General features: G+C 48.2%; 1 protein-coding gene across 1 annotated transcript in view; it reads left to right on the top strand.

Annotated features, from left to right (window-relative positions):
- GRID2IP (Grid2 interacting protein) overlaps nucleotides 1-17,908 on the top strand; it is a 386,546-nt gene that overhangs the window by 310,324 nt on the left and 58,314 nt on the right. Inside the window, exon 16 of the mRNA XM_078664172.1 lies at nucleotides 8,936-9,023. Within this exon, the coding sequence (XP_078520298.1) occupies nucleotides 8,936-9,023 (88 nt within the window). The remainder of the gene's footprint in view (nucleotides 1-8,935; nucleotides 9,024-17,908) is intronic.

The raw sequence follows: 17,908 nt of genomic DNA, 5'->3' as shown, positions 1-17,908 counted from the left end.
TGTGTTAGACCAAACTAATCCGCCTTCCTTCCTCTGTCCTGGCTAAGATTTACACGAGAGCTTGTGAAATCTGCGCTTGCTGTATTGCCACTTGGGGCGAACAGAAAGTGAAACTAATAAACAAAGGGAAATCAAGGTGAGGTAACATGTTCTCCTTTACATCGTCCTTTACCCAGAATGACAAGAGCTTCTCAGTCACACAAAAAGGGAAGAGGCTGAGGCTGCCACAGCTGTACTATCAGAGCATCATGACACTTCACTGGGAACAGGAACCCCACGTGACCACTTACATTAGCCTGGTATGGAGTTAGTCAGAGGTGCAATGCCAGCGGAGGTTAAATGGAACAGTGTACCCTAATTTGGCAGGTATGCCCAGACATGGGTCCCTTGCTCGCTTTGCCACTGGATTCAAGCTAGCCTGGATGATGAAGGGTGTTACCCAAAAAGCGGTCCCAGGATGCTTGTTTCCGGTTCAGGGAAGACCGGGCTGGACTGTTCCCATGAGGCACAGGGTCAAGACTGATTTGCATAAAGCTGGGTCTGAACTGAGGTGGCGAAGTGAGCTAAAGAATGATGATGGATTTAACCCAGATCTGTTACTGGGGGTGAGTGTCTGAAAAGTTTCAGTGCTCCGTCCATCATCTCCTTGTGTTACAGTGTACCGCTTGTCCATGCCTTTATATCCATAGCTTTATGCACCTACTCATCCGAGACCAGCATCTTGTTTTACATTCCCAGCCTGTGGCGTAGGTGAATGTTATCATAATGATCCATGTAGGACTACACGGATGGCCAGAAAAAGAGAGTTTCCCAGGTTAAACCAAAAGGGACCCGGTGATATAGCACAGTAAAAAATACAAAGTTTCTCTTTTGTGTTATTCACTATTGCCAAAATTGAGACTATCCTAAGTCTACAGTGAACCAAATGAAAAATATTACATTGAACAACATAGCAACACGTAAATAGACCTTATATTCTTATTATTTTATTGTTTTGCATCCATATAAAAATTTCAGACAATAATGTACCTATTAAAACACATTTGGCTACATATCCTTGTACATATTCGTTTTTAAAACAATCACAAGTATTTAGACAATGATGATTCTTTTCAACAATTATTGTCCTTGTCCAAGTGAATCTTATATTTATCTCAATACATTTCACAATATTAAAAACATTTTATTCTTTATTAAAACCAGATTACTATGTCTTTGTGTTGACGCGTTTCGGTGTATCTTGTGGTTTGTAAACACCTTCTTCAGGACTCACAACATGAAATAATTTTCTTTATACCAGACCAATTAATCCTTATCAGAGAATCACTGTGAAGTAACGGTGAGGCAGAGGATCTATTTTGTATATACTGATCCCTCTGTGTTCCTCCGTCAGGGCAGAGAATCTTGTGGAATTTTCATATAGACTGTAAGTCTCTGTTTCCTTATGCTTTTAATGAGGTAATGGTGAGTATCTCCTCCCTTCACCCCTTTGTTAAGGTTAAATCCTTATATTTGGATCAACCTGTGTATATTCACTGCCTTTTTAATAATTGGGAGCCTCTTCGGTATCAGGACTCGGAAGTACAGTCGGCTTTTTGAGGTCAAAGCAGAACCCCCATAGCAGAGACGCTGTGCGTCACATAAGGAATGTACATTTGACCCAATTGAAAACAAGCTCTGGCGTTGCCAATAGGTCTCGCAGTAGGAAAGTTGGAGCTATTACAATTGCAAATAACAATGCCTTTTATTTTTGTTTTCATTTTAAAAACATAAAGGGCTTTGTCATTTACAAAACCAATAGCTCCAACTTTCCTACTGCGAGACCTATTGTGCACTGCACAGTGTGGGTGAAAGTGGCACTGCGTGTGTGTGAGTGGCTTTGAGTGAGTTGCGTTGCGTGGGTGAGTGGCGTTGCATGTGTGAGTGGCGTTGCGTGTGTGTGAGTGGCGTTGCGTGTGTGAGTGGCGTTGCGTGTGTGAGTGGCGTTGCGTGTGTGAGTGGCGTTGCGTGTGTGAGTGGCGTTGCATGTGTGAGTGGCGTTGCGTGTGTGAGTGGCGTTGCGTGTGTGAGTGGCGTTGCGTGTGTGAGTGGCGTTGCGTGTGTGAGTGGCGTTGCGTGTGTGAGTGGCGTTGCGTGTGTGAGTGGCGTTGCGTGTGTGAGTGGCGTTGCGTGGGTGAGTTGTGTTGCGTGTGTGAGTGGTGTTGCTTGGGTGAGTGGCATTGCTTGGGTGAGTGTGGCATTGCGTGGGTGATAGTGGGCTTGCGTGGGTGTGAGTGGCGTTGCGTGTCTGAAAGTGGTGCTGTGTGGGTGAAAGTGGCACTGCGTGGGTGTGAGTGGCTTTGAGTGAGTGAGTGAGTGAGTGGCGTTGCGTGGGTGAGTGGCGTTGCATGTGTGAGTGGCGTTGCGTGGGTGAGTGGTGTTGCGTGGGTGAGTGGTGTTGCGTGGGTGAGTGGCGTTGCATGTGTGAGTGGCGTTGCATGTGTGAGTGGCGTTGCGTCGATGAGTGGGGTTGCGTCGATGAGTGGGGTTGCGTGGATGAGTTGCGTTGCGTGGATGAGTTGCGTTGCGTGTGTGAGTGGTGTTGCTTGGGTGAGTGGCGTTGCGTGGGTGAGTGTGGTGTTGCGTGGATGATAGTGGGCTTGCGTGGGTGTGAGTGGCGTTGCATGTCTGTAAGTGTTGCTGTGTGGGTGAAAGTGGCACAGAGCCTTTGATGTGGCCTGGCGCAGGAGAAATGCTGCTGCTGCTAATTAAATATAAAAAGTGTTTAGGGACTCACGGCTGCCGAGAGTAACAAGGCAGTGCTGGGAGGCGGGCTGCGCACCAACTGAAGTGCTCTGGTTGCACAGCCTGCGGCCGGCCGTGTGAAGTGATAAGCCTTTGAAGTACACAGGCATGCTGTGACGGAGGTGTGAGAGGTCTGGCAGGGAACAGATGGCCTGGCTGTGAAGCAGGGGGCGGGGCAGCGCTGGGGAAGCCTGTGGGAGGGTGATTGATGAGACCTATTGGCAACGCCAGTGCTTGTTAACCAGAGCCTCTTTGCCGCACTGCGGCTGCCTCCATTTTCAAAGTCACCGGGCGCTTTCTGAACAAGCAGGCCGGCTCCATTGCAAAGTATCAGGGCTGCTTTTGTAACGAAAGCAGTTAGCAGCGTAAATCAGCGCCAAGCACTGGGCATGACCTTTTCTAGGCGCAGATACTGCCTCGATTCCACCCAGACGCCGCTGCTGCAGTGTAATATTCCAAAAACACTTGAACCAAAATGCCACTTCAAAGTTTATATTGTTTATTCTTGGAGGCAAAGAAAATACGAGTTTGCCAGTTCAAAATAAAAAAAAGCACGGGGGCCAGAATCTTTAAGTGACCTAACCTGGAAATAGTTTTAGTACAATAACTGTGGTAGTAGAAATCGTTTCAGCCAAAAGGCCTGGTTGCAGCTTTGTTTTGTTAAACGGGGTGTGTTTTAAAGTGAGGCGTTGGGGCTGGAAAGTTTTACGATCGGCCTGAGAAGAGAAATGTCGAACAAAGACAGTATTTCACTGCAGGCTGGCAGACAGCTGCGGAAGGTATTTACAACTTTACTGCAGTGCGGCACTGCGCGCTGCTGCGGCCAGGAAGTGAGGGGGCAGGGGGGTTGGAGCAATCCGCATACACATGTAAATTGGAAATGTGGTGCAATTTGTAAAAATTACCATGATCCTCTTTATTCTATAGAAAATAAAATGGCGTATTGCAAGCAATCACTGGAAATACAATGCCTTGATGTTTCTGTTTCCAATGTCTTGCTCATCTCGCACATATTGCAAACGCGCACAATCGGGAATATTTATGCAAATGCATCTGCATACTTTTATATACTAAATGCGTACGTCTTGTAGGGAGTGGGGTGTAGGAGGGAGTGGGGTGTAGGAGAGAGTGGACGACATATATACATTGATGGATGACATACATACATTGAGGATATGCAGGGTGAGAGAAGGGAGCAGGAGAAAAAGAAAATATAGAGAAAGAGAATGCGAGGCAAGAAAGGAGACAGCTAGAGAAGGGTAGAAGGGAAAAGTAACAAGAGTAGGGTTGCGAAGGAAAGAGCATGGAGAAGGAAAGTCAGGAGGCAAGAGAGGGAGGGAAATGAAGAAAGAGTGGGAAAAGAAAGAGATGAGGCGCGAGAAAGAGAGGGATAAACTCAAGAAAAAACGTCGGAGTGCGAGAGATAGCGAGGACAACCAGAGAGAGGTCGTGGGAGGCGATGGAGAAACAGAAAGTGAATGAGCGAGAGAAGCGCAGAATCACCGAGAAAATAGAAAGTGGTAGAGGGCAGACCCAGCTGGACTGGATGAGAAGGGACAGAAAAGAAATCGGCTTTAGATGTAGGAAGAAAAGAAGGGAGAGTTAGAAATACTCTGACAGGCGAGTACATGAGAACAGTACCAGAATGAACAAATGAAGGGAAAGAACAGTGACTGCAGCAGGCAGGATGGAAGGTCACGAATGCTGCTAAGGAAACGGATGCAGTTAATAGCTGTACGTGGGGAAGCACGGGAGGGAATATTGTTGATAGAAGAGAGAATGCAGAGCGCACGCTGGGCGAAGCCCTTTGATGTGCTGTGAGCGGCCGGGAATGAATGTTTAGGGGAGGAGAAGCGGGAAACTGAAAGTACGGCCGGCCTGCGGCCGGCCATGAATAATTAGGGGAGGAGAAGCCCTGGACGTGAATGCGCGTGCATGTTTGCTCACGTGATTCACGTGAACTGCAAGAAAACCGCGGGGCTGAAAGCCCTTGGTTTGAAGAGGATTTTGCCGACATGAATCCTCGCTCCGCTCGATGCGCATGCGCGCATCGATAGGTCGCGAGACCTAAAAAGGCGGTACAAACTACAAGATACAGTGAAACGCATCGACACAAGTACACAGTAATCTGGTTTTAATAAGGAATAAAATGTTTTTAATATTGTGAAATGTATTGAGATATATATATATATATAAGACTAGCAGCCCGTCCCGACGTTGTCCGGGTATGAATTGCTGCCGGCCAGTAGTATATTGTTTTGTAGGATTTCATTTTGATAGCATTTCTTATCTGTGACAGGCCTGTGAAACGCTCCGATTCACAGTGCACTGCTGATGCACTTAAGAGTGCGCGTTCAGTAGTATTTGAACTCGAGTTTCCCTACTTTATTTTTCCTTGCAATATTATATAGTGCGAACTCGACAACATAGCATGAGCACAATTTACATTACAGAAGAACACATTCATTTGTAGTAGGCACGGGGAGACAAAGCGATTTGCCTGGAATCACAGGATGTTGAGCTGATGCCGAGATTCGAGCGTGGCTCCCCAGCTCTAAAGTTCGCAATTCTAGAACTTGTGGCGGGAGGTGTGTCTAAAAGTGTATGTCGGTGCTGGCCATCAATGAGAGAGACCTGTGCATTTTTCAAATGGGTGATGAAAAAATATGAGTATGTTGCTGGAGATGTTGGCCGCCGTGCCACCAATGTACTTACCGGGGGAGGGTACACATCCATTATTCCGCAACTTTTTTCCCGCATACCATCACTCCGCATACTTTCATTACGAAAGTACCATGACTCCGCAATGCCATTATAACGCATGGCATTACATTTTATATGCTTTTACCACGCATACATTTACAACGAAATTCGTTGTAAATGCATGAATGGTAAGAGCAAGGTTTTTTTTAATGGTTGGATAAGGTAAGTATGGGTATAGGGGTATATGTTTTGGGGTACTGAGGTATATGTTTTGGGGTGTTTGGGTATTTTTAAGGGTTCAAATATAGTTTTGGGTTATGGGTACAGGGGTAGTTTTAGGGTTTAGGGATAGGTATGGGTTTTGGGGTACAGGGGTATTTTTAGGGTTCAGGGCTAGGTTTGGGTTTTGGGGTATAGGAGTATTTTTAGGGTTCAGGGGTAGGTTTGGGTTTTGGGGTACAGGGGTATTTTAAGGGTTCAGGGCTAGGTTTGGGTTTTGGGGTACAGGGGTATTTTTAGGGTTCAGGGCTAGGTTTGGGTTTTGGGGTACGGGGTATTTTAGGGTTCAGGGGTAGGTTTGGGTTTTGGGGTACAGGGTTATTTTTAGGGTTCAGGGCTAGTTTTGGGGTACAGGGGTATTTTTAGGGTTCAGGGGTAGGTTTGGGTTTTGGGGTACAGGGGTATTTTAAGGGTTCAGTGCTAGGTTTGGGTTTTGGGACATAGGGGTATTTTTAGGGTTCAGGGCTAGGTTTGGGTTTTGGGGTATTTTAGGGTTCAGGGGTAGGTTTGGGTTTTGGGGTACAGGGTTATTTTTAGGGTTCAGGGCTAGGTTTGGGTTTTGGGGTACAGGGGTATTTTTAGGGTTCGGGGGTAGGTTTGGGTTTTGAGGTACAGGGGTATTTATAGGGTTCAGGGCTAGGTTTGGGTTTTGGGGTACATGGGTATTTTTAGGGTTTAGGGATAGGTTTGGGTTTTGGGGTACAGGGTATATTTATAGGGTTAAGATGGGTTAGTGTTTAAGGGTGTTGGGGTATTTTAAGGAGTAAGGGTGGGTTATGATTATGGGGTGCAGGGCTATTTAAAGGGAGCAGGGTGGGATTAGCACACAATATGAGACATGGCATGAAGGGCGGAACGTACCACACGCCCCCAGCGTTTGTCACGCCCTCAGCACACCCCCACAGCACAACGCAGACACGCCCACAAGGGACTACTTTGCTGGCACGGTTCTTTTACCTTTTAAATGTATAATGTGGGCGTCTGCATAGCCTATGTCCTTCTGCTGAAACTGCCCTTTCCAACGCTGTATTGGGTGTTGTGATTGGTGCTGTGGTTCCTGAGATTACCCGCCTCAAAGGTTTGGGCTCTCTCTTTATTATATTAGTATAGATTTACTTGGACAAGGACAATAATTGTCGACAAGAACCATCAGAATATAAACATCATTGTCTATATACTTGTGATTGTTTTAAAAACGAATATGTACAAGGATATGTAACTAAATGTGTTTTTAATAGGTACATTATTGTCTAAAAATGTTATATGGATGCAAAACAATAAAATAATATGTGTTGTTATATTGTTAAATGTAATATTGTTCCTTTGGTTCACTGTAGACTTAGGATAGTCTCAATTTTGGTAATAGTGAATAACACAAAAGGGAAAATTTTATATTTTTTACTGGACGACACGGATGGTACAGTAGAAATAGAAATCCTAGCCGCCAGTCCTACCCCTGGCCTAGGAATATTTCGCAGTGCAGAATTTGAGGCGTCAAGAAACAAATATAGAAAATATTATAACCTCTCTAATAAACTGTTGGGAAACATTATTTACATAAATGTATACTGGACTACAAATGGGGGTGGGGTCGCACACTACTCGCACACCGGCGGTGTCGCCCCTAAGGACTCTGGTCAATGTATTAAAGTGTTCGCGATGCATCATCTTTCGATCTTCTGCTATCTTCGCTGTCTTCGCCATCCCTGGACACGTGTTTCGGGGTATTACCCCTCATCAGCAGGGATAGGCCGTGTACTGGGGTTGCCGATGGCTGCCAATATCTGCCAGGTATAGTACCACTCAGGCGCGTAGGTGCGGGATCCCAGGCTCGTCAGCCCGCTGCACAAGGGAGCTTTAAAGTTACAAATGGGGGTGGGGTCGCACACTACTCACACACCGGCGGTGTCGCCCCTAAGGACTCTGGTCAATGTAGTAAAGTGTTCGCGATGCATCATCTTTCGATCTTCTGCTATCTTCGCCATCCCTGGACACGTGTTTCGGGGTATTACCCCTCATCAGCAGGGATAGGCCGTGTACTGGGGTTGCCGATGGCTGCCAATATCTGCCAGGAATAGTACCACTCAGGCGCGTAGGTGCGGGATCCCAGGCTCGTCAGCCAGCTGCTCAAGGGAGCTTTAAAGTTACAAATGGGGGTGGGGTCGCACACTACTCACACACCGGCGGTGTCGCCCCTAAGGACTCTGGTCAATGTAGTAAAGTGTTCGCGATGCATCATCTTTCGATCTTCTGCTATCTTCGCTGTCTTCGCCATCCCTGGACACGTGTTTCGGGGTATCACCCATCATCAGCAGGGATAGGCCGTGTACTGGGGTTGCCGATGGCTGCCAATATCTGCCAGGTATAGTACCACTCAGGCGCGTAGGTGCGGGATCCCAGGCTCGTCAGCCCGCTGCTCAAGGGAGCTTTAAAGTTACAAATGGGGGTGGGGTCGCACACTACTCACACACCGGCGGTGTCGCCCCTAAGGACTCTGGTCAATGTAGTAAAGTGTTCGCGATGCATCATCTTTCGATCTTCTGCTATCTTCGCTGTCTTCGCCATCCCTGGACACGTGTTTCGGGGTATTACCCCTCATCAGCAGGGATAGTATACTGGACTACTTGTAATATTTTCCAAAATGCAATAAAGCCTTAGAGCCCGCCGTAGCTGGCTCTATTGGCCATTAAAGGTCCGCTCCAGCATTTCGGCAAGGGCCTTTATCAGGGGGCGGGCCTTAATTGGCCGTTAGAGCCTGCTACGGAGAGCTCTAAGGCAGAAAGTTCTCATTTGTAAAATAAAGGCCTCATGGAGCTCGTGATGGTTGAAATTCCCTCTGGCTCCGTGACGCCTTCCCTCAGGCTCCATGAGGCCTTTGTTCACAGCAACGGCTGTGAACACACATTGGAATGTCGATGCTCCGGCTTTTACCAGCCATTAGAAGCCCGGTGCACTCCATTGTCTTCAATTGAGCTCACAACATTTCAATGTTCTAATGGTTATTATAAACTGCTGAAGATAAACTTTCAGAGGTTGGAATGGGATCTTGGAGGTTCAGTTGTAATGAACATAGGTTCCCATATCCCCTCCTCACTAGCCTTTGTTATTGAAAGTTCATGTGCACGGCGAGAGTACTCAAATAACTTCTCTCTTTCGCCTTCTTCTGCAGCTTGGAGAAGACTCGGAATACGACAAGCTGAGTGACATGGTCAAGTACCTTGACCTGGAACTTCACTTTGGAACACAGAAACCTGCAAGTAAGTGAGCATGGTACAGATAGACACCTAGACATTTGTGAAACATTCCCAGTGCAAGTTGAGGTACCTGCACATGGGTTTTTATTGGTTATGATGAGTGCTAGTAACTTAATGTGTGAGTGTGTGTCTATATTAGTGCAAAGCTTTGTATTTTGCCTATTTATATATACAAACACATGCATTCACATTTACAAGCAGATATATATCCACACAAATAGTTGGGTGGGTGGGTGTGTGTGTGTGTGTGTGTGGTTGTGGTTGTGTGGTTCTGTGTGTGGTTGTGTGTGGTTGTGTGTGTGTGTGTGTGGTTTTTTTTTCTCCTTGGTATGATACTGAAAACGGAAACTAGCACTTTTTACACCTGATTTTTTTCTACCGATCGCCAAAATATCTACTCTCCAGGTCTCTCCTACAATAAGCCTATAATCACAATTTTAAACGCCCCTACATCCACTCCCACTTACCCAATACACTATCTCTCCAATCTCATGAATATTAGAAATATGATTCATGGGATAAATGTATACTAGGGTTTTTGATGAAGGAGGGATTCCAGATTAATTCTACCCTTGTTTAGTAACTTTCTCTGAAGTCTCATGCCGGACTCTTAAGGCCTTTTAAGTGAACATGCCCTTAAATTATGGTCCCAGAGATCTGGGTTTTTAAATTTAAAAAAACATAAAAGAAATTCATAATTGGTATAAAACTTCAAATTTCTAAACTCATACATTACACAAATTATGCAAATCAATTCAAATGAATGCACCATTTAAGACACTAATACCTGGTATTTTCCTTGTACTGTACATTCCACATTTTAATTGTAATTAGAAGTCTGAATGGAGGACACTAAGCCATTATAAATCTTAACCACTGCCAGCTGTTCGATTTGCAAAAGTTTCAAACATCTCATTGCCAATATTGCCACTTCGAACTAATGTAACATTAGCCCAAATAGAATACAATTCTAATTGCCTGAGTTGCCAGTACCTGGTGCATGCTCCTAATGTGTGACAGTATGAAATCAGTTTTTAATAAAAGTGTAATTAAGTGCTGTTTATCTGTGGTTGTTTTCAAAATGAAATCTTCCTGGATAGCTAAAATCCAGTTCCTTGATGGCTCTATCTGCCCCATGACTCATTTTTGAATGGCACAATAGTCTGTAATATAATGTATGTATGTGTCTTGTAAAGCGCACTGCTGCCCTGAGGCGTCGTGGCGCTGTAGACCGCAGGGGAACCCGTCCTGGCTATCCCTGTGAGATGGTCCCTACTGGGTATCTCCAAGGTGAAACCAGGCATCCCCGGCGAATGTGGGGGGCCGTTGTAGAGATGAGGCAAGCTAATGCCCAGAGTTGCCGAGTGTGATCCCTGGTTAGAGTAGGCACCGAGGTGAGAATTATCGAGTCCGCTGACCCTGGTCCACGACCCTGCCGCGTCGGGAATTGAACCCTGGTCCCGGGCCGTTCTCTGCTTCCGGGTCTGCTGCCTCTAACCAGTGAGCCACACCACTCCATATATATATATATACACACACACAGAAAAGCATATTTATTTATCCTCCAATCTTGTTTTAATTCAGAATCTATTTGGTAAATTGTGTTAATCGCTAGACTATATACTAGGAAGTTAACGTCATGTTGGGGATTCCCACATTATACAGGATACACAAATAACACTTTCCAGTGTATCAGCAAAATTTGTGTGATTCTGTGACTGTCCAATTGTATTTTGCCTGGCATTTAATAGACCCCTTGAAGGATCTCGGTTACTTCATTCTCTCTTTTCATCTTGGTTTTTTTTATAAGAGGAGACTAGAACATGTGCAAATAATCTTCTTTCTTTACATCTACTGGACATATCATTCAAACTCTCACTGTGAGGTACATGTTCTCTTAATTCTAATAAATTCACCCTAAAAAAGGCTGTTATGTAGGCACCATGAATGTGCGCATTTGACGTAGCACAGAATTAACGACAGCATCCTTAGAAAGAAACCATCACACATAAAATTACATATTATCTCTAAATCTGATCGATAATATCATATTATCAAAATTACCCTAGAATGCATAGGGGTATGCATGCACCATCTCTTACCAACCCACATAGATTGACAAAAGAGGGAACAAATGTGACCTCATTGTCATGCCCCTGATCTTTGATAAACTCTGTTATTGAGAACAAATGTATTCTACTCCAGGCACATCTAGATCATCGTGACCCACATATCCATGTGATCCATAAACGGGAAGCCCTTTGTACAGAAACAGTACTGATCTCTTAATTCTTGCATCCTATTCCATAGAATTGTAGAGTTACAACATATTGAGTAACATGTCTAGGATAGCTTTTAGATGTGCTGTCCCATTCCCAGGTTTTACAGTCTATCTTGTTGATTGCATCTCTGGCATCTTTTTTGCCTGAGTGTGAGATTTTAATGTGAGTGTAACGGGAAACAAAAAATGATCCATATAATTAGATACACGCTCTAAGAAAGCCCCTTTGTGCTTATTATTGGTGTTGAAGCTGGACTGTTTATTAATCTGGGTATTATAGGGAGGAAGTAGATGCTGGTTACTGGCACATGGTCTTTAAATTATTAAATACCTCACCATCGAGGGGCGTGGCTAGCTGCCTAGAATGGCGGCCGCCTAACGGGGAAGCTCCAGGAGTGAAGCGGCATCCCACGTCTATCCGGCACATTTATCCGCACAAAATACATCTCTGAAAGTGCGTGACGGGTCGAGGACCGAGTGGAGCCCAGCGGGGAATGTCAGAGAGCCGTAGGACGCCGGCGCGGTGAAAGTCGCGACACCGAGCGGTGAGGCCCTGAAGCGGCCACGGACGACGGACTATCCTGTTAGGGCCGGCCGGGCGGAAGTGCGGGTGAAGCAGGACGGAGACACCGGAAATCAGCGCGGAAAGTGCAACTGGGCGGTGATCGAGGTCGGAGGGGAGCGGAGGCACACCTTGCACCCAGGCGGGAGATCGGGGGAGGAGGCGGACTGGAACCGAGACCCTACAGGCAGCAAAGAAGGAAAGCGGAGGCAGAGCGGTGCAGGAACAGAAGAAGGAGCGCTGCGCCGTATCTGCCGATAGCGAAGGAGGACCCAGCGGGCAGCCAGTAAGCGGCGGGGGGGGGGGGGGTTGTGCTGCTGCTCCTCCCGTAACGTCCCTCTGATAGGCAGCGGCGAGAAACAACGTTGGGAGGCCGACGGGAGCGGGAAGGTGCTGCATCAAGGCCACATCGCTGGCACAGGGAGCGAGTTACAAATCTGACCCCAGCTGCACCAAATATAATTAAATTCGAGATCGGAATAGCGGCGAACCGCACCGCACCGCACCTCCCTAACACTGTGCACAGTGGGGGCAGTGGTGGAGGAAGCCAGCAGGGTGCCCCTGGTCCTACGGGGAGACTAACGTACGTTCAGAGACACGCAGAGAGGTGACAGGGAAGGCGCAGACAACAGAGGACATTGTGTAGAAATTACCATAAACAGGATCACATCCCTGATCACCCTGCCTGACACCAACTGGACTATTGTAGTGGCGCTCCCCCCCCCCCGCACCTGGTTCTCCCCTTCCCACGACTCTGTGGGGGAAGCATTAGATGGCAAGGCATCATGGCGTGAACTCAACAAGTTGAAAGGCACGCTCCAAACAGGCCTTACCCGAGTTCATTAGAAGCAGATCACCCCACATCCAGCGCTGGCAGCTGAGGATCAACAGACGACCAGGAGATTACGGTCAGTGTGGAGGAGGGGTGGAATACAGGAGAACCCTCAAGACACAGTGAGAGTGCAACACAGAAGAGGGGAAGGCTCCGATACAAGCATGGCAGGCAGAGGCCCTAAACATAACTCGACGCAGGCCAAACTCGATAAGTTCGCCTATGACAGGAACAATACTCCTCAAGCGGAACCCCGGAATTCAAGGGGAAACCGCCGGAAGGTGAAGGTGTGAAGAAGGCGACGTTGGAAGACGTGATGCGAGCCCTGGCTCAGGTACAAGTTTCAGTGGGATCTACAGCCACGGAGGTCACATTGATTAGAGCGGACCTCCAAAAAATGAATGAGAGAGTGAAACAGGTGGAAGTGGTAACGAAATCCCTGGTAGAGGACGTTTCTGACCTGCAAGTGGCGATGGAGAAGATGGCGGCGGAAAACAAATCCTTGAGAGACAAAATGGACGATCAGGAAGGACGCTCGAGGAGGAACAACGTTCGAATACTGGGAGTTCCGGAATCAGAAGGCAAGGGCGCCATGGACCTCTACGTGGAGGAGCTGATCAAGACACACCTGAACCCCAAGGGACTCTCACACTTTTTCTCGGTGGAGCGGGCCCACAGAGTGCCCGGTGGAAAACTGAAACCGGGAGCCCTGCCGAGACCGATCCTTGCGAGACTCTTTAATTTTCGCGACCGCGACACAATATTACAGGCGGCGAGGGTGTCTCCAGCCGTCAAAATCCAAAACTCAACGATTGCCTTCTTCCCGGACTACACGGCAGAGGTGGCACGCAGAAGGAGAACATTCCTGGAGGTAAAGAGGGCACTGCGGGCAAAAGAATTATCCTATTCCATGTTATTCCCAGCCCGACTTCGGGTAGTGGTGGAGGACAAAGTCTGGTTTTTCGATACGCCGGAGGCGGCGCAGGACTGGCTAGAGGGCTGGAGGACCGCAGGACGCCCCCGCCGCCAGCAAAATGGCTCCCAGAATCACCAAGAAGACATCCGGACGGGATCCCAGAGGTCAGGGAGAGGCGGGCAACATCAGTCGCCAACACATGGCTCCCTGGGAGCAGAAGGGGGTGTAGAATCATGAAATTTCGGTGAAACATGACATTGAGACGAGTGATATATTACTACCTGTTGGGCGCTCTTGGACACTGACCTGGGGAGCACGAAAGAGAGCAGGGATGCCGCCTGCTCAGGAGGACACCCCACCCCAGCGCGCAAGTAAACTGTTAAAGGGAGGGGTTAAGCACTCTGCTAAGTTGGGGAGGCGGGCGGTTAAAAGCCCGGTAAGCAGGGAGGCAGGGAGGGGGGTTGTACGGGAGTTCTGTTTGTTAGTTCTTGAAGTTCCACAAGTACGGCTGAAAACCACAATACTAATACTGCACTATAAGGGGCAAGCTAGTAGCGGGCGCGCCCGGGGAGTAGGACCTAACGCTCACTACTTTAGGAGTAGGATTGATGACACACGACCACAGCATACCTTCACCTGAAGGGGGAGCAATGGGATCGCGGGTGGAGCCTCTCCGACTCATGACCTGGAATGTGAGAGGGCTGGGAGATAAAATAAAGAGAGGGTTGGTGATAAATGAGGTAAGGAGGCGGGGCCCGGCTGTAGTCCTTCTCCAGGAAACGCATCTCACTGGTAGTGCTGTCAAGGCCCTAGATAGGAAAGGATATAGAATGGCGATACACTCTGAATTCACCACGAACTCAAGGGGCACAGGTATTTTAGTGAAGAAATCGGCACCATTCATTGTATTAAGCACCAAGATGGACACACTGGGTTGCTTTGCAGCGCTCCAGGGGCAGTGGGAGGGGAGGCTCCTACAGGTGGTTTCAGTATACATCCCCCCGGCACTACACTCAGTGATGCTACCAGTGTTGGGAGACTTTCTATTAAGCCTACCTGAAGGAGACATAATATTGGGAGGGGACTTTAACGCCACGATAGATACCCAGATAGATAGATTCCCGGAGTTACCATGGACAGAGGGGCCTTCCCGATTCCATGGCTTCCTGACAGCGATGGGTTTGGTTGATCTGTGGCGACATACACATCCATCTGCGAGGCAGTACACATACCATTCAGCGGTCCATAATAGTTTGACGCGTATTGATTATTTCCTTGCGCTGGGGGGCGGAATGCGACATGTAGATAATGTTGAGATACACCCCAGGGGGATTTCGGATCACTTCCCAGTCACACTCACATTGTCCACACAGGAGAAAACACGTAAGCTACATGCTACATGCTACATACCTTAAGACCCCCAAGGTGAAAAAGGCTCTCAAAATGGCGACTTCCCATTACTTTGCTGAGAACTTTGAGTCTGTAAAATCTCCTACTATCCTGTGGGAGGCATACAAGACTGTGTTAAGGGGACAAGCGATAACGTCCATTATTGGGCATAAACGAGAGCGGCAGAGTGAGCTGGCGAGGCTAGAACTAGCCCTACAAGACGCAACGGTGGCATACGAGACGGCTCCGACACCTGACACGTCACATGACTTGATTCTGAGGCAGCAACAATATAGGGATCACCTGAAGCAGCAGTCAGTCGCTCAAATAACTGAGACCACACATAGAATCTACAACATAGGGGACAAGGCGGGGAAAATGTTAGCTTGGCTAGATAAAAAGGGAGGGACTGCCAGGGGCATACTACGGATTAGAGATAGACAAGGGGTGGAACACACAGGCCCGAGGAGATAGTCGAGACCTTAGCGGACTACTTCCAGGAAGTATACACTCCTGATACTGTAGTTACGGTAGAGATGGCTCGGGAAGCGGTGAGTCACATACCCATCCAGTCCCTGACGCCGGAGGCGGCCGCAGAGCTAGAAGAAGACATCGTGGAGGAGGAAATACAAAGGGCAATCCATGCGGTGAAGACGGGTAAGGCCTCTGGACCGAATGGTATTCCGATAGAATGGTATCAAGCCGCGTCGGAGGGTCTGGCGGGGCCCTTGTTGGCAATGTATACGGATAGTCTGGAGAGGGCCGAACTTCCGTTAGACCAGCGAACGGCCTCCATTGTCGCAATCCCCAAACCCGGAAAACCGCCCGGGGAATGCACATCGTACCGCCCAATCTCCCTCCTCAATGCTGAGGTTAAAATACTGGCTAAGCTCCTTGCCACGCGGTTGATGTCACACCTCCCGCAACTCATACACCCCGACCAATCCGGTTTCATGCCGCACCGTAACACCGCTCTCAACCTGCGAAGGGCACACGGAGTGTTGGCCAGGGCAACCTCACTATCAGAACCGGCGGTTATAATGGCCCTTGACGCAAAGATGGCATTCGATATGGTTGAGTGGCAATACTTATTCAAGGTAATGACGCATATGGGTTTTGGCCCCAAATTCGTTGCCTGGCTCCGGTTGCTCTATAACAAGCCTGTTGCACAGGTGGTGGCGAATGGGCATATCTCCCGAACATTTCTCCTGGGGCGAGGAACCCGTCAGGGATGTCCGCTGTCGCCGCTGCTCTTTGCGATTGCGCTGGAACCATTGGCGACTATGATACGCTCTACCCCATTGCTGAAGGGGATCTCCTGGGCGGAGGGGTGGGAGGACCGCATATCACTATATGCTGACGACATGCTGGCATACCTGACGGATCCGGAGAACAGTATACCGGTGCTATTGGCGCTATGCGATGAACAAGGTAGGGTGTCAGGCTACACTCTCAACTGGGCGAAATCGGAGATATATATCTTGCGGGGCCCGCCCCCCACACTACATGAAGACTGCCCCCTGAAGATGGCAGGGACCTCCTTCCGCTATCTGGGTGTGCACGTCACTAGAGACCCAGATGAATTCTTTCAGAAGAACTTAGAGCCGCCGTTGGGACGTTTGAAGCAAGATGTTAAATCCTGGGCAGCGCTGTCACTGACGTTAGGCAGAGCCGCTCTGTATAAGATGATGTCTCTGCCCCGATTTTTATATATCCTGGAAAACACACCATATCCAGTACCACCGAGATACTTCAGGCGGGTGTCTGGGTTGGTGGCCGGTCTAATGTGGAACAATCGCCCGACACGCATTGCGCAAACAAAATTGCACAGGGGATGGTATGATGGAGGAATCGCGTTGCCAAACCTGCAACTGTACTATTGGGCCGCCCAGCTGAAACCTGTTAATCAATGGATACATACGCCACATGAGGACCCAGCTTAAAGGGCAGACAGGGCGCAACTGGGCACACACAGTCTACTGGCACCTCTTTATGATCGGCGTAAGGTGCACACACTCAAGGGTCCCACAAAACTTACAGTATCAATATGGCACACGGCACAGACAAAACTGGGTTGGAATGGGAGACTCACTAAGCTCACCCCGCTGTGGGATGCACGGGCACTGGGCAACCTGAGACGCAGTAAGGGGTTCACGCTCTGGGACAATATAGGGTTATCCACAATAGGGGATTTATGGGACAAGGATACAGTGATCCCCTTCGAACAACTAAGACAAAGATACCGGCTGGGGCAGACAGAACTGTACAGATATATACAGGTGAGACACGCGTTACTATCAGCAATCCCGCGAGACACGACGATCCCGGAGGCATCTCCCCTGGAGGATCGCCTTCTCACAGACTACATGCAGGAAAGGGCAGCATCGCTCACATATCGTAAATTACTGAATAATCTGCCTGACCCGACAGCAAAACTAAGAGATAAGTGGGTAGATGACGTAGGAGAGATGGATGAATATGAATGGAATGAAGCGCTGGGTTCACCTAAGGAGGTAGGAATATCATCTAAATTTAGGTTAGTGCAGCTCAAGATTCTACACCGGGTGTACTATACTAGGAAGATGCTACACACGATACAGAGAGCACAGCATCCCTATTGTCTTCGTGGATGCGGAGAGGAGGGAACACTAATACACACAATCTGAGAGTGTCCCCGCATCCAGGAATTTTGGAGACAAATAATGCATACTATGTCACAAGCGCTGGAGGTGTCACTAGTCCCCGATCCAAGGAAATGCCTGCTAAATGTATGGGGACCCAACGACCTTACCAGGCATGGGCGGCAATGGTCCACGATAGGCATGATAGTAGCAAAGCGCGACATAGCACAAAAATGGGGAGCGGTAGACACCCCCACACTGACACAATGGAGCATGAACATGGACAA

This window comes from Lissotriton helveticus, chromosome 10 (assembly GCF_964261635.1).
Source record: "Lissotriton helveticus chromosome 10, aLisHel1.1, whole genome shotgun sequence".
Classification (NCBI taxonomy): domain Eukaryota; kingdom Metazoa; phylum Chordata; class Amphibia; order Caudata; family Salamandridae; genus Lissotriton; species Lissotriton helveticus.
The sequence above is the reverse complement of the archived record's forward strand: the minus strand, read 5'-3'. Positions and strand labels throughout refer to the sequence as shown.